The sequence below is a fragment of the Trichomycterus rosablanca genome, chromosome 1 (assembly GCF_030014385.1).
Source record: "Trichomycterus rosablanca isolate fTriRos1 chromosome 1, fTriRos1.hap1, whole genome shotgun sequence".
In the NCBI taxonomy this organism is placed as follows: Eukaryota; Metazoa; Chordata; class Actinopteri; order Siluriformes; family Trichomycteridae; genus Trichomycterus; species Trichomycterus rosablanca.
In genome coordinates, this window is record NC_085988.1 from 76,118,050 (window position 1) to 76,133,947 (window position 15,898).

At 42.3% G+C, this 15,898-nt stretch overlaps 1 protein-coding gene across 1 annotated transcript in view; it reads left to right on the top strand.

Annotated features, from left to right (window-relative positions):
• Nucleotides 1-15,898, top strand: part of LOC134315589 (xylosyl- and glucuronyltransferase LARGE1) — a 129,894-nt gene that overhangs the window by 47,226 nt on the left and 66,770 nt on the right. The window contains exon 5 of the mRNA XM_062996439.1: nucleotides 14,350-14,473. Coding sequence (XP_062852509.1) covers nucleotides 14,350-14,473 — 124 coding nt within the window. The remainder of the gene's footprint in view (nucleotides 1-14,349; nucleotides 14,474-15,898) is intronic.

Sequence of the window (15,898 nt, forward strand, 5' to 3'; positions counted from 1 at the left end):
TTGAGTACACATTTAAATGTGCTAAAAGATTTAAGTTTACTAAACAAAAAAATTATTTTTCTATCAGATTAACTTAAAAAAGTTAAGTTAAGGTAATTAAACAGAAAAACGCCCCCATTTACATGTAAGTCCGCCTTTTTACAGCATGCTGTTGGTGAATCAGGCAAAAATGATTTTCTTGTGTTCAGGTAGCCATTTGTTTTAACTTTTGTAACCTGTTGTTGCAAATTACTTTTTACTTTTCATTTAAGGCTTTTTGCAAAAGTAAACTTGTCTTTCTCAAATGTCTTTTGTGAAGTGGAACCTTTGTTAAACTAAGTCGACAAACATTTTCTTCCTTATGATGCTACTTTTGAGTAGCATGTACACCAGTCTGATGGGGCTTTTTCTTCTTCTGTCTAATTTTGGTAAGTGTTGTACTTTACTTAACAATTTTGTTTAAAATAAATGATCTTAATGTTGACACTAAATAAATAATCAAACAGCGCTGCTTTATTTGTCGTATTTAGGCTACATGCTAGCATGCTAGCCTTCATACGAAGCAAAGAGTGTGCTGGCTTGCTTTATTTTAATCCTTAAATAAATGGTATTAATGTTGATGTTAATATTTCTGTTTCTTTGTTTTGTTTTAGAGAGCTGCAGCCAAACGTTAAGAAATCAGCTCACTGTGTGAAACTGAGTACAGGTTCATGGTTACTGTGAAGAGCTGTTTGTGTTTCATCAGAACTTTATATACAGTTTGTACAGTTTTCAAGATGTTTTCTTGACATGTTGTATTTCAAGTAAATACTTCTGAAGTGAAATAAAGAAAAATAATTTTATAATTGTGTCTGTTTTTCTATAAACATTTGTAATTGATATTTAAAATGTAATTAACATGAAAACTAAGAAGAAATCACTATTTTTTTCCATTGAGCTCAAGATAATAAGTAGAATTATTGGGAAAAGCAGTTGGTATAACAAAAAAAAAGAAAGTTTAATCAACAGCGGCAAAATTTTCAGCTATATTTAATGATTTATCTGCACCATTATTGCAGTCTGCAGATCTTACTGTTATGGCTGATTCTTTTAATGATTTATGTTTAACAGTTTTAGATGAGGTAGCTCCATTTAAGACCAGATCTAAATTAACAACTCTATCTCCTTGGTTAAACAGTGAAATTCTGGATCTCAAAAGGAAACGTAGACAGGCGGAGCGTAAATGGAAACAGTCCCAGCTTCAGGTGCACTACCTGTATATGAGGGATTTGATGGTGGTGTACAACAGTAAAGTTAAGGATGCAAGAGCTGCATATTTTAATAACTTCATTACTGTTAATAGGCATAGGCCAAGGTTCCTGTTTTCTACCATTGATTCTCTCATTAATGGTGTTGAGTTGAACAGGCAAGATTCAGACATTGGATGTGAACAGTTTTTAGAGTACTTTTTAAACAGAATCACTGAAATTAGAGCCAATATTTTTCCTCCTTCGGATTGTGTGGAAATTTGTCCTGTCAGCTATAACAGTGATATTTTAAATTGTTTTACCCCTATTTCTATGGATGAGCTAATGGGAATCGTGCAGTACCTGCAACCATCTTCTAGTTCATTTGATGTGATTCCTCCTAACTTTCTTTAAAAAGTTTTGAAATCAGTGGGTCCTCTTTTGCTAGCCATTGTGAACCTTTCTCTTAGTTCGGGCATTGTACCAACCTGTTTTAAAGTGGCAAGTGTACAGCCTCTTTTGAAGAAGCCAGGCCTTGACCCAAATGATTGTGCTAGCTTTAGACCCATTTCAAAACTTCCTTTTCTATCAAAAATCTTGGAGAAGGTTGTGTCTGATCAACTTCTGCACGCACTGGAAGAAAATAATGTCTTTGAAAAATTTCAGTCTGGTTTTCGAAAAAAGCACAGCACAGAAACTGCACTGGTGAGAATCTTAAATGATATTTTAATGCACTCAGATTCAGGGGAAATAACAGTGTTGGTTTTACTTGATCTTAGTGCAGCCTTTGATACAGTAGATCATGATATCCTAATAAACAGGCTCAGTGAATGGATTGGCATATCAGGATCAGCACTGGATTGCTTTCGGTCATTTTTATCCAATAGGAAATTTTCTGTTTCCATTGGAGATAAGATGTCCTTGAAGGCTGATTTTACCTGTGGGGTACCTCAGGGTTCTATTCTTGGCCCTGTTTTATTCTTATTATATATGCTCCCCCTGGGTAATTTAATTAGACGTTTTAATATTTCTTTTCATTTTTATGCAGACGATATGCAACTGTACCTCTCTGTTAAACGAAATGAATTCAGTGGATTAGGCAATCTAACTGAGTGCATTGCAGCTATCAAGAATTGGATGAATTATAATTTTCTTAAATTAAATGAGGACAAAACCGAAGTTCTAGTTGTTGGTCTAGACAACATACCCAGAGATTTGGAGATGGCCCTTGGTTCTCTCGTTTCAAGAATTAACACTTCCCCAAAAAATTTGGGTGTTGTGTTTGATTCTCACTTGCAATTTTCTGGCCATATAAATAAGCTTGTTCAGTCTTGCTTCCTTCAGCTAAGAAATATTGCAAAGCTTAGACAGGTTTTGTCTTTTCAAGACTTGGAGAAAATCATCCATGCTTTTATTTCATCTCGACTGGATTACTGCAATGCTTTGTATACTTGCCTCAGTCAAGGAGCTGTGTCAAGACTCCAGATGGTTCAGAATGCAGCTGCTCGGCTTTTAACAAAAACTAGACGTAGAGACCACATCAGTCCAGTGCTGGCCTCACTTCATTGGTTGCCAGTAAAATTTAGGATAGATTTTAAAATGTTAGTTCTTACCTTTAAGGCTCTACATGGGGAAGCACCTGATTATATTTGTGAATTGCTGGTTCCTCACAAAAGTTGTAGGTCTTTGAGGTCATCTAATAAAGAGCTTCTGGTTGTGCCCCGTACCAAACAGAGGCGGAAAGGGGACTGTGCTTTTTCTGTCCAGGCTCCTAAATTATGGAATTGTCTCCCACTCGATATCAGACTCTCTGAGTCTACATTAACCTTCAAGAAATGTCTTAAGACACATTTTTATTCATTAGCATTTCAGAGTAGTGATCTTAAGCAATGGGGCTGACGTTCTTTGGTAAAGTGTATGTGTATGTTTGTGTATGTATTTGTGTGTATATATATGTATGTATGTGTAGTTAAAGTGCATTTAAAATTTTTATTTGGGCTATTGTATTAATGTTTTTATGTCACTGTGTAGCTTTTATGATTATTAATTTTTGTGTTTTTTTTATTGTATTATACTTGACCGCATTGTAAAGCACTTTGTGGCTTGGTCCTAGAAAAGCGCTATATAAATAAACTTTACTTACTTACTAACTTGCCTTTTAGGTGTAATAACTTAATGTTTTAAGTTATGCTAACTCAAGTTTTCATTATACAATACTTATCTTTTTTAAGGCAACCGGTTTCCTCGGTTTCCTCAGGCTTACAGTGTATGAGTTCAATTTATTGAGCTGGAATTTCGACCACACCCTTGGCTTAAAGGTACAGTTGAATTGTGCATACACCTGTAAATCCTCTTTAGTGATTATAACTTGTAGAGACTTCTCTGTGTCCATTTAAGTCTACACAGCTCTGAACAAATCTCAACACCTGAGGCATATGTTTCACAAGTTGAAAATGTCAAACAGTTGGCTTCAGGTATGAAGTACATGGAACTCTCACTCACACATTTTTTTAACCGCTTGTCCAATTAGGGTTGCGTGCGTTGGGGGCGATGGAGCCCCTCTCAGCTTTTTAATGGGCGCAAGGCACACAGTAACACCCTGGACGGGGCGCCAGTTCATCGCAGGGCAGATATACATACACACACACACACACACACACACATCCATTCACCTATAGGGCAATTCAGTGTCTCCAGTTAACCTGACTGCATGTTTTTGGACTGTGGGAGGAAACCGGAGCTCCTGGAGGAAACCCACGCAGACACCGTGTCGCTCGTAAATAGAACAGTTTGTTTATTTATTTATTATTATTTTTTTGCCAAGTTTGGAATCATCTTATAGAAATTTGTCTGATTGGTCAGTTGTAAGTGAACAAGCTCGAAAACAGTTCTGCCCTGAACTAACTGTCCACAATCAAGCCAGGACTGCATTGAGGATTGTTGCTGGTTATATGAACAAAGGAAAATCCTTCTGGATAAGAATTTTGGGGTCAAAATAAAGAATATTTAGTTATTAGCTGGTATGCAAATTTCTTTTAACTGATAACCTACCGTTCTTAATTGACGTAGCACTGTTGCCTCACAATAAGACGATCCTTGGTTCAATTCCGAGGTAGAGCGGACTCTCATTTCTGTGCCGAGTTTGCATGTTCTCCCCGTTTCTGTGTGTGTTTCCTCTGGCAATCCAAAGACATTCAGTCAGGTTAATTGGAGATAATAAAATCAGTGTGTGTGTGTGTGTGTGTGTGTGTGCGCGCCTAATGCAGTTACAATCTCTACTGGCTGATCGATGGCACCTGCACAATGAGACTGGGGATAATGAGGATTGGTTAGTGGGGATTGGTGAATGAGGATAATAGGGATTGGTGAGTGGGGATAATGGGGGTTGGTGAGTGGGGATAATGGGGGTTGGTGAGTGGGGATAATGGGGATTGGTGAGTGGGGATAATGGGGATAATGGGTGGGGATAATGTGGATTGGTGAGTGGGGATAATGTGGATTGGTGAGTGGGGGTAATGGGTGGGGATAATGTGGATTGGTGAGTGGGGATAATGTGGATTGGTGAGTGGGGGTAATGGGTGGGGATAATGTGGATTGGTAAGTGGGGATTTACATTTTCAGCATTTAGCAGACGCCTTTATCCAAAGCGACTTACAGTGCTATTACAGTATACAATCTGAGCAATTGAGGGTTAAAGGCCTTGCTCAAGGGCCCAACAGCAGCAAGCTGGCAGTGGTGGGGCTTGAACCAGCGACCTTCTGGTTACTAACAATCCACCCTAACCACCCTATCCAATTACCCTAACCACTAGGCTACAGGACAATGAGGATTGGTGAGTGGGGATAGTGGGGATTGGTGAATGAGGATAATAGGGATTGGTGAGTGGGGATAGTGGGGATTGGTGAGTGGGGATAATATGGATTGGTGAGTGGGGATAATGGGGATTGGTGAGTGGGGATAATGGGGATTGGTGAGTGGGGATTGGTGAGTGGGGATAATATGGATTGGTGAGTGGGGATAATGGGGACTGGTGAGTGGGGATAATGGGTATTGGTGAGTGGAGATTGGTGAGTGGGGATAATATGGATTGTTGAGTGGGGATAATGGGGATTGTTGAGTGGGGATAATGGGGATTGGTGAGTGGGGATAATGGGGATTGGTGAGAGGGGATAATAGGGATGGTTGAGTGGGGATAATGGGGATTGGTGAGTGGGGATGATAGGGATTGGTAAGTGGGGGTAATGGGGATGGGTGAGTGACTCTCTGTCCGCAGTATATGAACCCACCTTGTGCAAGTGGTCAGCTACTGCACATGTATCATAGGGGACGTGTGTTAGTCGCTGCCCTATTTGATCGGAAGTGGAGGTCAATAGCAGCAGAAGAAGCAAAATAATGAAATATGACTAGATTGGGTGGAAAATTGGGAAAAATGCATTGAAAAAATGATTCATCTTCCTGTTCAGATTAAACTCTTTGAATTCGGCTTGTACACAGAGTTGGCACATGCACACTAAGAGTGGGTAAGAGTGGGATTTTACTGTCTTTATGCTCTTAATTAAAATCAAGCGTCAGCTGTTGGAAATATTTAAAAAGACATTTTAACCCACAGCATTGATCGAACACATCAGTTAACCAGCTCATCGTTACAGTATTACAGTACTAGTTATAAGCCAAATTAACTTTTATGCCCAACAACACTGAACCTATTACAAAGCACAATAGTGGTGGCATTGTTTGCAGCCTAGATAAATAAATAAAGAACTGAAATTACATGTGTTACAAGGATCTATGCTTCAGTATTTGTATTAATGAGCAGAAGATGTAATGAAATAACGAATCACTGGTGAGGAAGGAATCTCTTAATGGTTTGTGTTGCTATTTACAGCTGTTACAGCCACTTTAATTAAACAATTAGGAAATGAAGCAGGCGTAATGTTAATAGTATGTCTGCCACATCTGTGGCATTTAGATGATTTGCTGAGGCGCGTGGTTTTCACTCTGCCGTGTCTGTGTGGGGCGACTTGCTGATTTGACAGGTTAAGTTTATCAAACATGCACATTTTAAAGCTACAGGATGACATTTGTCATGAAGCTATGCATATTTTCCAAATCAGCTTTTCTGACTGGAATAAATTGGCTTGGTCAGTAAATGGCTGTTCAATGTCTGATTTGAGTAAAGAACATCCCATCAGCACTTTTTTTTATCAGCCAGCAGCAGTAAATAAGGTTTCGTTGATAAAGGAAAAAGCAATGTAGTTCTCTAATAGGCAGGCTGACGTGGTCTTTTTCAGGCTTTGAGTATTTGGGTGGATTTGAATTCATTATGCTCTACTAGTATGAGTGTGATGATGTAAGTACTACTTACACATCACCAAGTCTGTCTGTATTGATTACCAGGAGACTAGACTAATTTATCCAATCTAAATAGTGTAAATAAATACACTATATTGCCAAAAGTATTCGCTCGTCTGCCTTCACACGCATATGAACTTGAGTGATCCCATTCTTAATCCATAGTGTTTAATATGATGTCGGCCCACCCTTTGCAGTAATAACAGCTTCAACTCTTCTGGGAAGGCTTTCCACAAGGTTTAGGAGTGTGTTTATGGGAATTTTTGACCATTCTTCCAGAAGCGCATTTGTGAGGTCAGACACTGATGTTGGACGAGAAGGCCTGGCTCACAGTCTCCGCTCTAATTAATCTTAAAGGTGTTCTATCAGGTTGAGGTCAGGACAGTCAAGTTCTCTCCCACCAAACTCGCTCATCCATGTCTTTATGGACCTTGCTTTGTGCACTGGTGCGCAGTCATGTTGGAACAGGAAGGGGCCATCCCCAAACTGTTCCCACAAAGTTGGGAGCATGAAATTGTCCAAAATCTCTTGGTATGCTGAAGCATTAAGAGTTCCTTTCACTGGAACTAAGGGGCCGAGCCCAACTCCTGAAAAACAGCCCAACACCATAATCCCCCCTCCACCAAACTTTACACTTGGCACAATGCAGTCAGACAAGTACCGTTCTCCTGGCAACCACCAAACCCAGACTCATCCATCAGACTGCCAGACGGAGAAGCGTGATTTGTCACTCCAGAGAACACGTCTTCACTGCTCTAGAGTCCAGTGGTGGCGTGCTTTACACCACTGCATCCAACGCTTTGCATTGCGCTTGGTGATGTAAGGCTTGGCTGCAGCTGCTCGGCCATGGAAACCCATTCCATGAAGCTCTCTACACACTGTTCTTGAGATAATCTGAAGGCCACATGAAGTTTGGAGGTCTGTAGCGATTGACACTGCAGAAAGTTGGTGACCTCTGCACACTATGCGCTTCAGTATCCGCTGACCCCGCTCTGTCATTTTACGTGGTCTACCACTTCGTGGCTGAGTTGCTGTTGTTCCCAATCGCTTCCACTTTGTTGTAATACCACTGACAGTTGACTGGAATATTTAGTAGTGAGGAAATTTCATGACTGGACTTGTTGCACAGGTGGCATCCTATCACGGTACCACGCTGGAATTCACTGAGCTCCTGAGAGCGACCCATTCTTTCACTAATGTTTGTAGAAGCAGTCTGCATGCCTAGGTGCTTGGTTTTATACACCTGTGGCCATGGAAGTGATTGGAACACCTGAATTCAATGATTTGGATGGGTGAGTGAATAGTTTTGGCAATATAGTGTAAATAGGTACTTACCTGTTTTAGTGGAGATGATCTGGGTGTCGGGGGGGTCGGTGCTGGTCCGGGACTTTGATGTGTAGAAGGGACCTGAAGATTAGACAGAATACAGAAGACAGAATAATGAATAAAGCTAGCTGAATTATTGATGTAAGTTCTGCATATGCATTATGTATTGTGAATGAATGTGTACACTGAATGATATGGCCATATGAATATGATGTGTTGGCTGTGTTTAAATGCTCCCGCTAATTTCTCCTGCTTCAGGATTGGCTGCCAGGTCCTAAAGGGGTGGGGCCTTTTAGTTAAAGCAGGAGGAAGTGAGCAGGGAAGAAAAAAGGCAGGAAAGTCATAGGTAGCTTCAGGACTACTGCCTTATAGTGTGACCGCTATGGTCTAAAGCTTATCTTATTAATAACTGCCTTTTAGTTGACTGAGGTCAGTGGGGTTACTTATGTCTACCAGCTTTGGTTTTTATTCGTCAACGCGTTTATAAATACTTCTTGTGTGTGCAAATAAAACAATAGCACTGAGAACTTGGACTTTTGAGCTTCTGTCCTTCTTGCAAGCCTCAACCTACCTCACCTCTTTACAATGAGTAATGACATCACTATTAAAGACACCCAAATAACAATCAATTTTTTTTAAACATATTTATTGGCTTTCTTGACTACATACCTCAGTTATAGAAACATTTTAACACTACACTGTATGTATACAAAAGTATCTGGACACCAGTTTGTTGGACCATCTATTCCAAAATCATTTGCATTTTTTGATGTTGCCCCTCTGCTCCTCCTCTGCTTCTTCTCTACTGTTCTGGGAAGGTTCAACACAAGAGTTTGCACAGGTCTGTGGACATTGTGATATTTGTGGGGACAATGTGGATTGGTGAGTGGGGATAATGTGGATTGGTGAGTGTGGATAATGGGGATTGGTGAGTGTGGATAATAGGGATTGGTGAGTGGAGATAATGGGGATTGGTGAGTGGGGATAATGGGGATTGGTGAGTGTGGATAATAGGGATTGGTGAGTGGAGATAATGGGGATTTGTGAGTGGGGATAATGGGGATTGGTGAGTGTGGATAATAGGGATTGGTGAGTGGAGATAATGGGGATTTGTGAGTGGGGATAATGGGGATTGGTGAGTGGGGATAATGGGGATTGGTGAGTGTGGATAATAGGGATTGGTGAGTGGAGATAATGGGGATTGGTGAGTGGGGATAATGGGGATTGGTGAGTGGGGATAATGGGGATTGGTGAGTGGGGATAATAGGGATTTGTGAGTGGGGATAATAGGGATTGGTGAGTGGGGATAATGGGGATTGGTGAGTGAGGATAATGGGGATTGGTGAGTGTGGATAATAGGGATTGGTGAGTGGAGATAATGGGGATTTGTGAGTGGGGATAATGGGGATTGGTGAGTGGGGATAATGGGGATTGGTGAGTGGGGATAATAGGGATTTGTGAGTGGGGATAATAGGGATTGGTGAGTGGGGATAATGGGGATTGGTGAGTGGGGATAATAGGGATTTGTGAGTGGGGATAATGGGGATTGGTGAGTGGAGATAATATGGATTGGTGAGTGGGGATAATGGGGATTGGTGAGTGGGGATAATGGGGATTGGTGAGTGGGGATAATAGGGATTTGTGAGTGGGGATAATGGGGATTGGTGAGTGGAGATAATGGGGATTTGTGAGTGGGGATAATGGGGATTGGTGAGTGGGGATTTGTGAGTGGGGATAATGGGGATTGGTGAGTGGAGATAATATGGATTGGTGAGTGGGGATAATGGGGATTGGTGAGTGGGGATAATGGGGATTGGTGAGTGGGGATAATAGGGATTTGTGAGTGGGGATAATGGGGATTTGTGAGTGGGGATAATATGGATTGGTGAGTGGGGATAATGGGGATTTGTGAGTGGGGATAATAGGGATTGGTGAGTGGGGATAATGGGGATAATGGGGATTGGTGAGTGGGGATAATGGGGATTGGTGAGTGGGGATAATAGGGATTTGTGAGTGGGGATAATAGGGATTGGTGAGTGGGGATAATGGGGATTGGTGAGTGGGGATAATGGGGATTGGTGAGTGGGGATAATAGGGATTGGTGAGTGGGGATAATGGGGATTGGTGAGTGGGGATAATAGGGATTGGTGAGTGGGGATAATGGGGATCGGTGAGTGGGGATAATAGGGATTTGTGAGTGGGGATAATGGGGATTGGTGAGTGGAGATAATGGGGATTTGTGAGTGGGGATAATATGGATTGGTGAGTGGGGATAATGGGGATTTGTGAGTGGGGATAATAGGGATTTGTGAGTGGGAATAATGTGGATTGGTGAGTGAGGATAATGGGGATTGGTGAGTGGGAATAATGTGGATTGGTGAGTGGGGATAATGGGGATTGGTGAGTGGGGATAATGGGGATAATGGGGATTTGTGAGTGGGGATAATGGGGATTGGTGAGTGGGGATAATAGGGATTTGTGAGTGGGAATAATGGGGATTGGTGAGTGGGGATAATGGGGATTGGTGAGTGGGAATAATAGGTATTGGTGAGTGGAGATAATGTGGATTTGTGAGTGGGGATAATGTGGATTGGTGAGTGGGGATAGTGGGGATTGGTGAGTGGGGATAATAGGGATTTGTGAGTGGGGATAATAGGGATTTGTGAGTGGGGATAATGGGGTTTGGTGAGTGGGAATAATAGGGATTGGTGAGTGGAGATAATGGGGATTGGTGAGTGGGGATAATAGGGATTGGTGAGTGGAGATAATGGGGATTTGTGAGTGGGGATAATAGGGATTGGTGAGTGGAGATAATGGGGATTTGTGAGTGGGAATAATGGAGATTGGTGAGTTGGGATAATGGGGATTGGTGAGTGGGGATAATGGGGATTGGTGAGTGAGGATAATGGGGATTGGTGAGTGGGGATAATGGGGATTGGTGAGTGGGGATAATAGGGATTGGTGAGTGGGGATAATGGGGATTTGTGAGTGAGGATAATGGGGATTGGTGAGTGAGGATAATGGGGATTTGTGAGTGGGGATAATGGGGATTGGTGAGTGGGGATAATGGGGATTGGTGAGTGGGGATAATAGGGATTGGTGAGTGGAGATAATGGGGATTTGTGAGTGGGAATAATGGGGATTGGTGAGTGGGGATAATGGGGATTTGTGAGTGGGAATAATAGGGATTGGTGAGTGGAGATAATGTGGATTTGTGAGTGGGGTTAATGGGGATTTGTGAGTGGGGATAATAGGGATTGGTGAGTGAGGATAATGGGGATTGGTGAGTGAGGATAATGGGGATTGGTGAGTGAGGATAATGGGGATTGGTGAGTGGAGATAATGGGGATTGGTGAGTGGAGATAATAGGGATTTGTGAGTGGGAATAATGGGGATTGGTGAGTGGGGACTGACGAGAGCGAGACTGTCACACGCCCCCTCCGACACATGTGCTGTAGCCGACTGCATCTTTTCACTTGCACAAGTCGAGTTCATACGCAGATCAGCTTTGTGCACGGAGAGCCACACCCTGATCAGCATTATTCCTCGACTCATTATCTCTCCATCAACCAGACAGCAGAGGTCGTAATTCGCTCAGTTATGTGGAGTCCTTATTCGGCTTATTCCACCCAATTAACCCTTGTTGGCAGAGCTGGGTTTCGAACCGACGAGTTTTAAATGTCAGCTCTGGTGTGCTAGCGTGTTTTACCGTTGCGCCACCTGAGCGGCTGTGTTTTATTTATTGTTCTAAAAGTGAGCAAGACTGGCCACTTGGGTGGCACAGTGGTCTAATGCACTAGCCCACCACCTTTAAGATCTGAGTTTGAATCTCATCCAACGGCCGGCCGTCTACACTGTGTCTGTAGGGGGAAACGGTCATGCCAGGGTTTCTCATCGCTGCTGCAGTTAAGCACAAGGGGTGGTTGATCGTGGATAGCAGTGCGTGGTTCTCCGTACTCTGCTCTGTAAGACCGCCTTAAGGAGGTAAATAGAAGCAGTTGGTGTTTGAATACATGTCAGAGGGGTGCTGCAGCAGCGGGAGAAAGGTTGCAATCAGAAACAAATTGGATACAACTACAAAAAATGAGACACTGGTATATTGAAAACCACATTTTTGGGAGTGGGATGTTGGTTACCATGATTTTTTCCAAACCATAGTGGCACTATTTCAGTTGAGGAGCAAAAAGAAAGAAGAACGGCTTTGTCTGGCTCACCAGACAATAACAGACATCCTCTTTTCTATTACCTGCTGTCTGATGGGAAATTTCTCCAAGTGGTTGGCGTATTCAGCATCAGGCTGCTTTTGGTCAGCGTTTGGTTTTTCAGACTTCAACTCCTGCTAGGACTGCCAGACTTTACTGAACAATACAGAGTGATTATCATCATTAGAGCAACATGGCAGATCTGAAGGGTGAAACAGTACAGGCTGAAGGCCAAATTTCAGAGAACTGTTGAATATTTACCATTCAACAAGGACTACAAGTCAGCATGGAAGAAACTCTAAATTCTTACCGTGGTTTAGAAAGTGTGTAATCACAGCCGCTCAGGTGGCGCAGCGGTAAAAAAAAAGCACACGCTGCAACCAGAGCTGGATCTCGAATACATGGTATCGAATCCAGCTCTGCCTTACAGACTTGAGGCTGAGTGGCAATATGAACAACGATTGGCCTGTTGTTCAGTTGGGGGGCGAGACAAAAAGCCGGATGTGGGTCTCTCTCTGTCAGAATGGTGCAATTATTACCTCTGCTGGCCTACACAGAGATGAGGAGGGAGTGCTCTTAGGGTGTGTCTCTCCGCATGCAACGCTAAGGGGCACAACACTCATCAATGTGTAGGTGGCAAGATGCATACGTCTTGCTGCTCATATGTCGGAGGGGATGTGGGTTAGCTTAGATCTCCTCGGTCAGGGTTCGGCATAGGCAGAGAGGAATCACGGTGCAAATTGGACAATTGGACGTGCTAAAGGGGGAGAAAAGGGGGAGAAAAATACAAAAAAAGAAGCAAAAAAAAAAAAGTGTAATCGCTTAGCGCTTTAGAGCACTGGCCCACCTCCGGTGAGATCTTGAGCTGATGCCTGTACTGCATCTTCAGGTCCCAGGTTAAAGAGATGCTTGTACTACATCACCAGGTTAAATAAATGTCTTGTACTACATTACTAGGTTAAATAGATTCCTGTACTACATCACCAGGATAAACAGATACTGTATATGTATGCTAAGTCCAGTTTAATTGTATAGCACTTTACAGATTCCGGGTCCAAAAACTCCTAAGCAAGCTCAGGGGAACACTACTGAGGAAAATGTTCCTAAAATTACAAGGAAGAAACCAGACTTCACAGATACATTCGACCCCCTTTGGTTTTTCAAACCGTGGGTTGCGATGGGTCACAAAAAATAATATTAATGATTAAACAAATACATTTTAACAGGCACATAAACTGAAACTTCTGGATGAAAATCTGGATGAATGTCCTGTGATTGACAGAGCTCACCGCTTCAATGCTCCGACTCCTAAAAATAAATTAAATAAGCAGGTAAAACGAAAGTGTATTTAGAAAAAAAGACAAATAAAAGTAATTTTAGTAACTAAAGTGTATTGTCCTTTAGTTCAGGCTGTGGTAGAATAAAGTCAAATGGTAAGTTTAAAGACATTGTGAGTGCACTTACTGCAGATTCTTATCAGAAACAGCACGGTTGGCATGGCAGCCTTAAATCTCTGGGATCAGCCTCAGGTGGGTGAAAAGGTTCACATCAAAACCACCTCTAGGTTAAAAACAGAGCATGTACTTAAAAATTGATCCAAGCCATCCAGGTCTCGGAAGGCTAAAACCAAGCACAGACCCAACCCAACTGTATTAACAGTCATAATGAGCAGATATACTGTAGACTGGGTGATATTGATCTATTAAATTATGACTGGATCATCACTAATGAGACTCTTTTAAAGGATTCTTGTGAGGTCGCCTGCAGCTGGAGAAACAGGCGTGTGTGTTTTAGCCTTTTTCTTCCATTCTGCCCTCCGCAAAAAAACACCAAAGAGAGTTTTCAGTGCCGGACGTGAATAAATTACACAGTTTGACAAGTTGACATCAGCTCAAGAGACCGGCTGCATCTGTTTATTGGCGTGACAGCTGTCAGAAAGGCTAGTTCCTTCTGTCCAGAGCTCTTACTCCTCCTGACAGCTGAGGACTGCTGGAATGCTACACAGGCTTAAATAACAAGCACATAAAGCAAATACGAATGGGATCTCAACCAAAGTGCCTTTAAAAACATCAGCGTATAATTAAGCATGATTTGTGCCAGTATTCGGGTGAAGAGGCGGGTGAAGGGGAAAAACATCAGCTTAATGGTAGTAACCCTTGAACACTGGGGCACATGATAACAGGACATTTTTTTCTAGCCTGGCAATGATCCTGTCCAGCATCACTATTAGCATTTATATTCTCTTAATATTTTTCTGTTGACAGACGGAACCCTCTCCACTTCCATTTCATCACAGACTCCATTGCCAAGCAGATCCTGTCCTCCCTCTTCCAAACCTGGATGGTGCCAGCTGTTCGAGTGGACTTCTATGATGCAGATGAATTAAAAGTAAGTCTCTTAACCCTTGTGTGGTGTTTGGGTCTGTGGGACCTGTTTTCAATTTTGCTATTTATTATTATTTTAACCTCAGACTTCTTGCCTTTGGCTCATTTTCTGTGAAGAACATATAAAATAACATGTTGTTAATGAGTTCACACTGTACACCCCCCTACACATTTACAACGATCAGCCATAACATTAAAACCACCTCCTTGTTTCTACACTCACTGTCCATTTTATCAGCTCCACTTACCATATAGAAGCACTTTGTAGTTCTACAATTACTGACTGTAGTCCATCTGTTTCTCTACATACTTTTTTCACTCTGTTCTTCAATGGTCAGGACCCCCACAGGACCACCACAGAGCAGGTATTATTTGGGTGGTGGATCATTCTCAGCACTGCAGTGACAATGACATGGTGGTGGTGTGTTAGTGTGTGTTGTGCTGGTATGAGTGGATCAGACACAGCAGCACTGCTGAAGTTTTTAAATACCATGTTCACTCACTGTCTACTCTATTAGACACTCCTACCTAGTTGGTCCACCTTGTAGATGTAAAGTCAGAGACAATCGGTCATCTATTGCTGCTGTTTGAGTTGGTCATCTTCTAGACCTTCATCAGTGGTCATAGGACGCTGCCCACGGGGCGCTGTTGGCTGGATATATTTTTGGTTGGTGGACTATTCTCAGTCCAGCAGTGACAGTGAGGTGTTTAAAAACTCCATCAGCATTGCTGTGTCTCATCCACTCATACCAGCACAACACACACTAACACACCACCACCATGTCAGTGTCACTGCAGTGCTGAGAATGATCCACCACCTAAATTATACCTGCTCTGTGGTGGTCCTGGGAGAGTCCTGACCATTGAAGAACAGCATGAAAGGGGGCTAACAAAGCATGCAGAGAAACAGATGGACTACAGTCAGTAATTGTAGAACTACAAAGTGCTTCAATATGGTAAGTGGAGCTGATAAAATGGACAGTGAGTGTAGAAACAAGGAGGTGGTTTTAATGTTATGGCTGATCGGTGTATATTACACATGTGGTGTTCGGGTCCACTGGACCTGCAGGTATAAAAGTGTGTCTCTTTACTCTGTCCTACTATAACATGTCCTGCTGTAAATGTGTGTGTGTGTGTGTTTGTGTGTGTGTGTGTGTGTGTGTGTGTGAGAGAGAGAGAGAGAGAGAGAGAGAGAGAGAGTGCCAGACAGAGAGAGAGGCAGACAGGCAGATAGACAGACAGAGAGAAACAGACAAACAGTAAGAGACAGACAGACAGATAAAAACAGACAGACAGGAAGGCAGGCAGTCAAAGAGAGAGAGACAGACATACAGAGAGACATACTGATACAGACAGAAAGACAGACAGAGAGAAACAGACAAACAGGCAGAGACAGAGAGACAGATAGATAAAAACAAACAGACAGGAA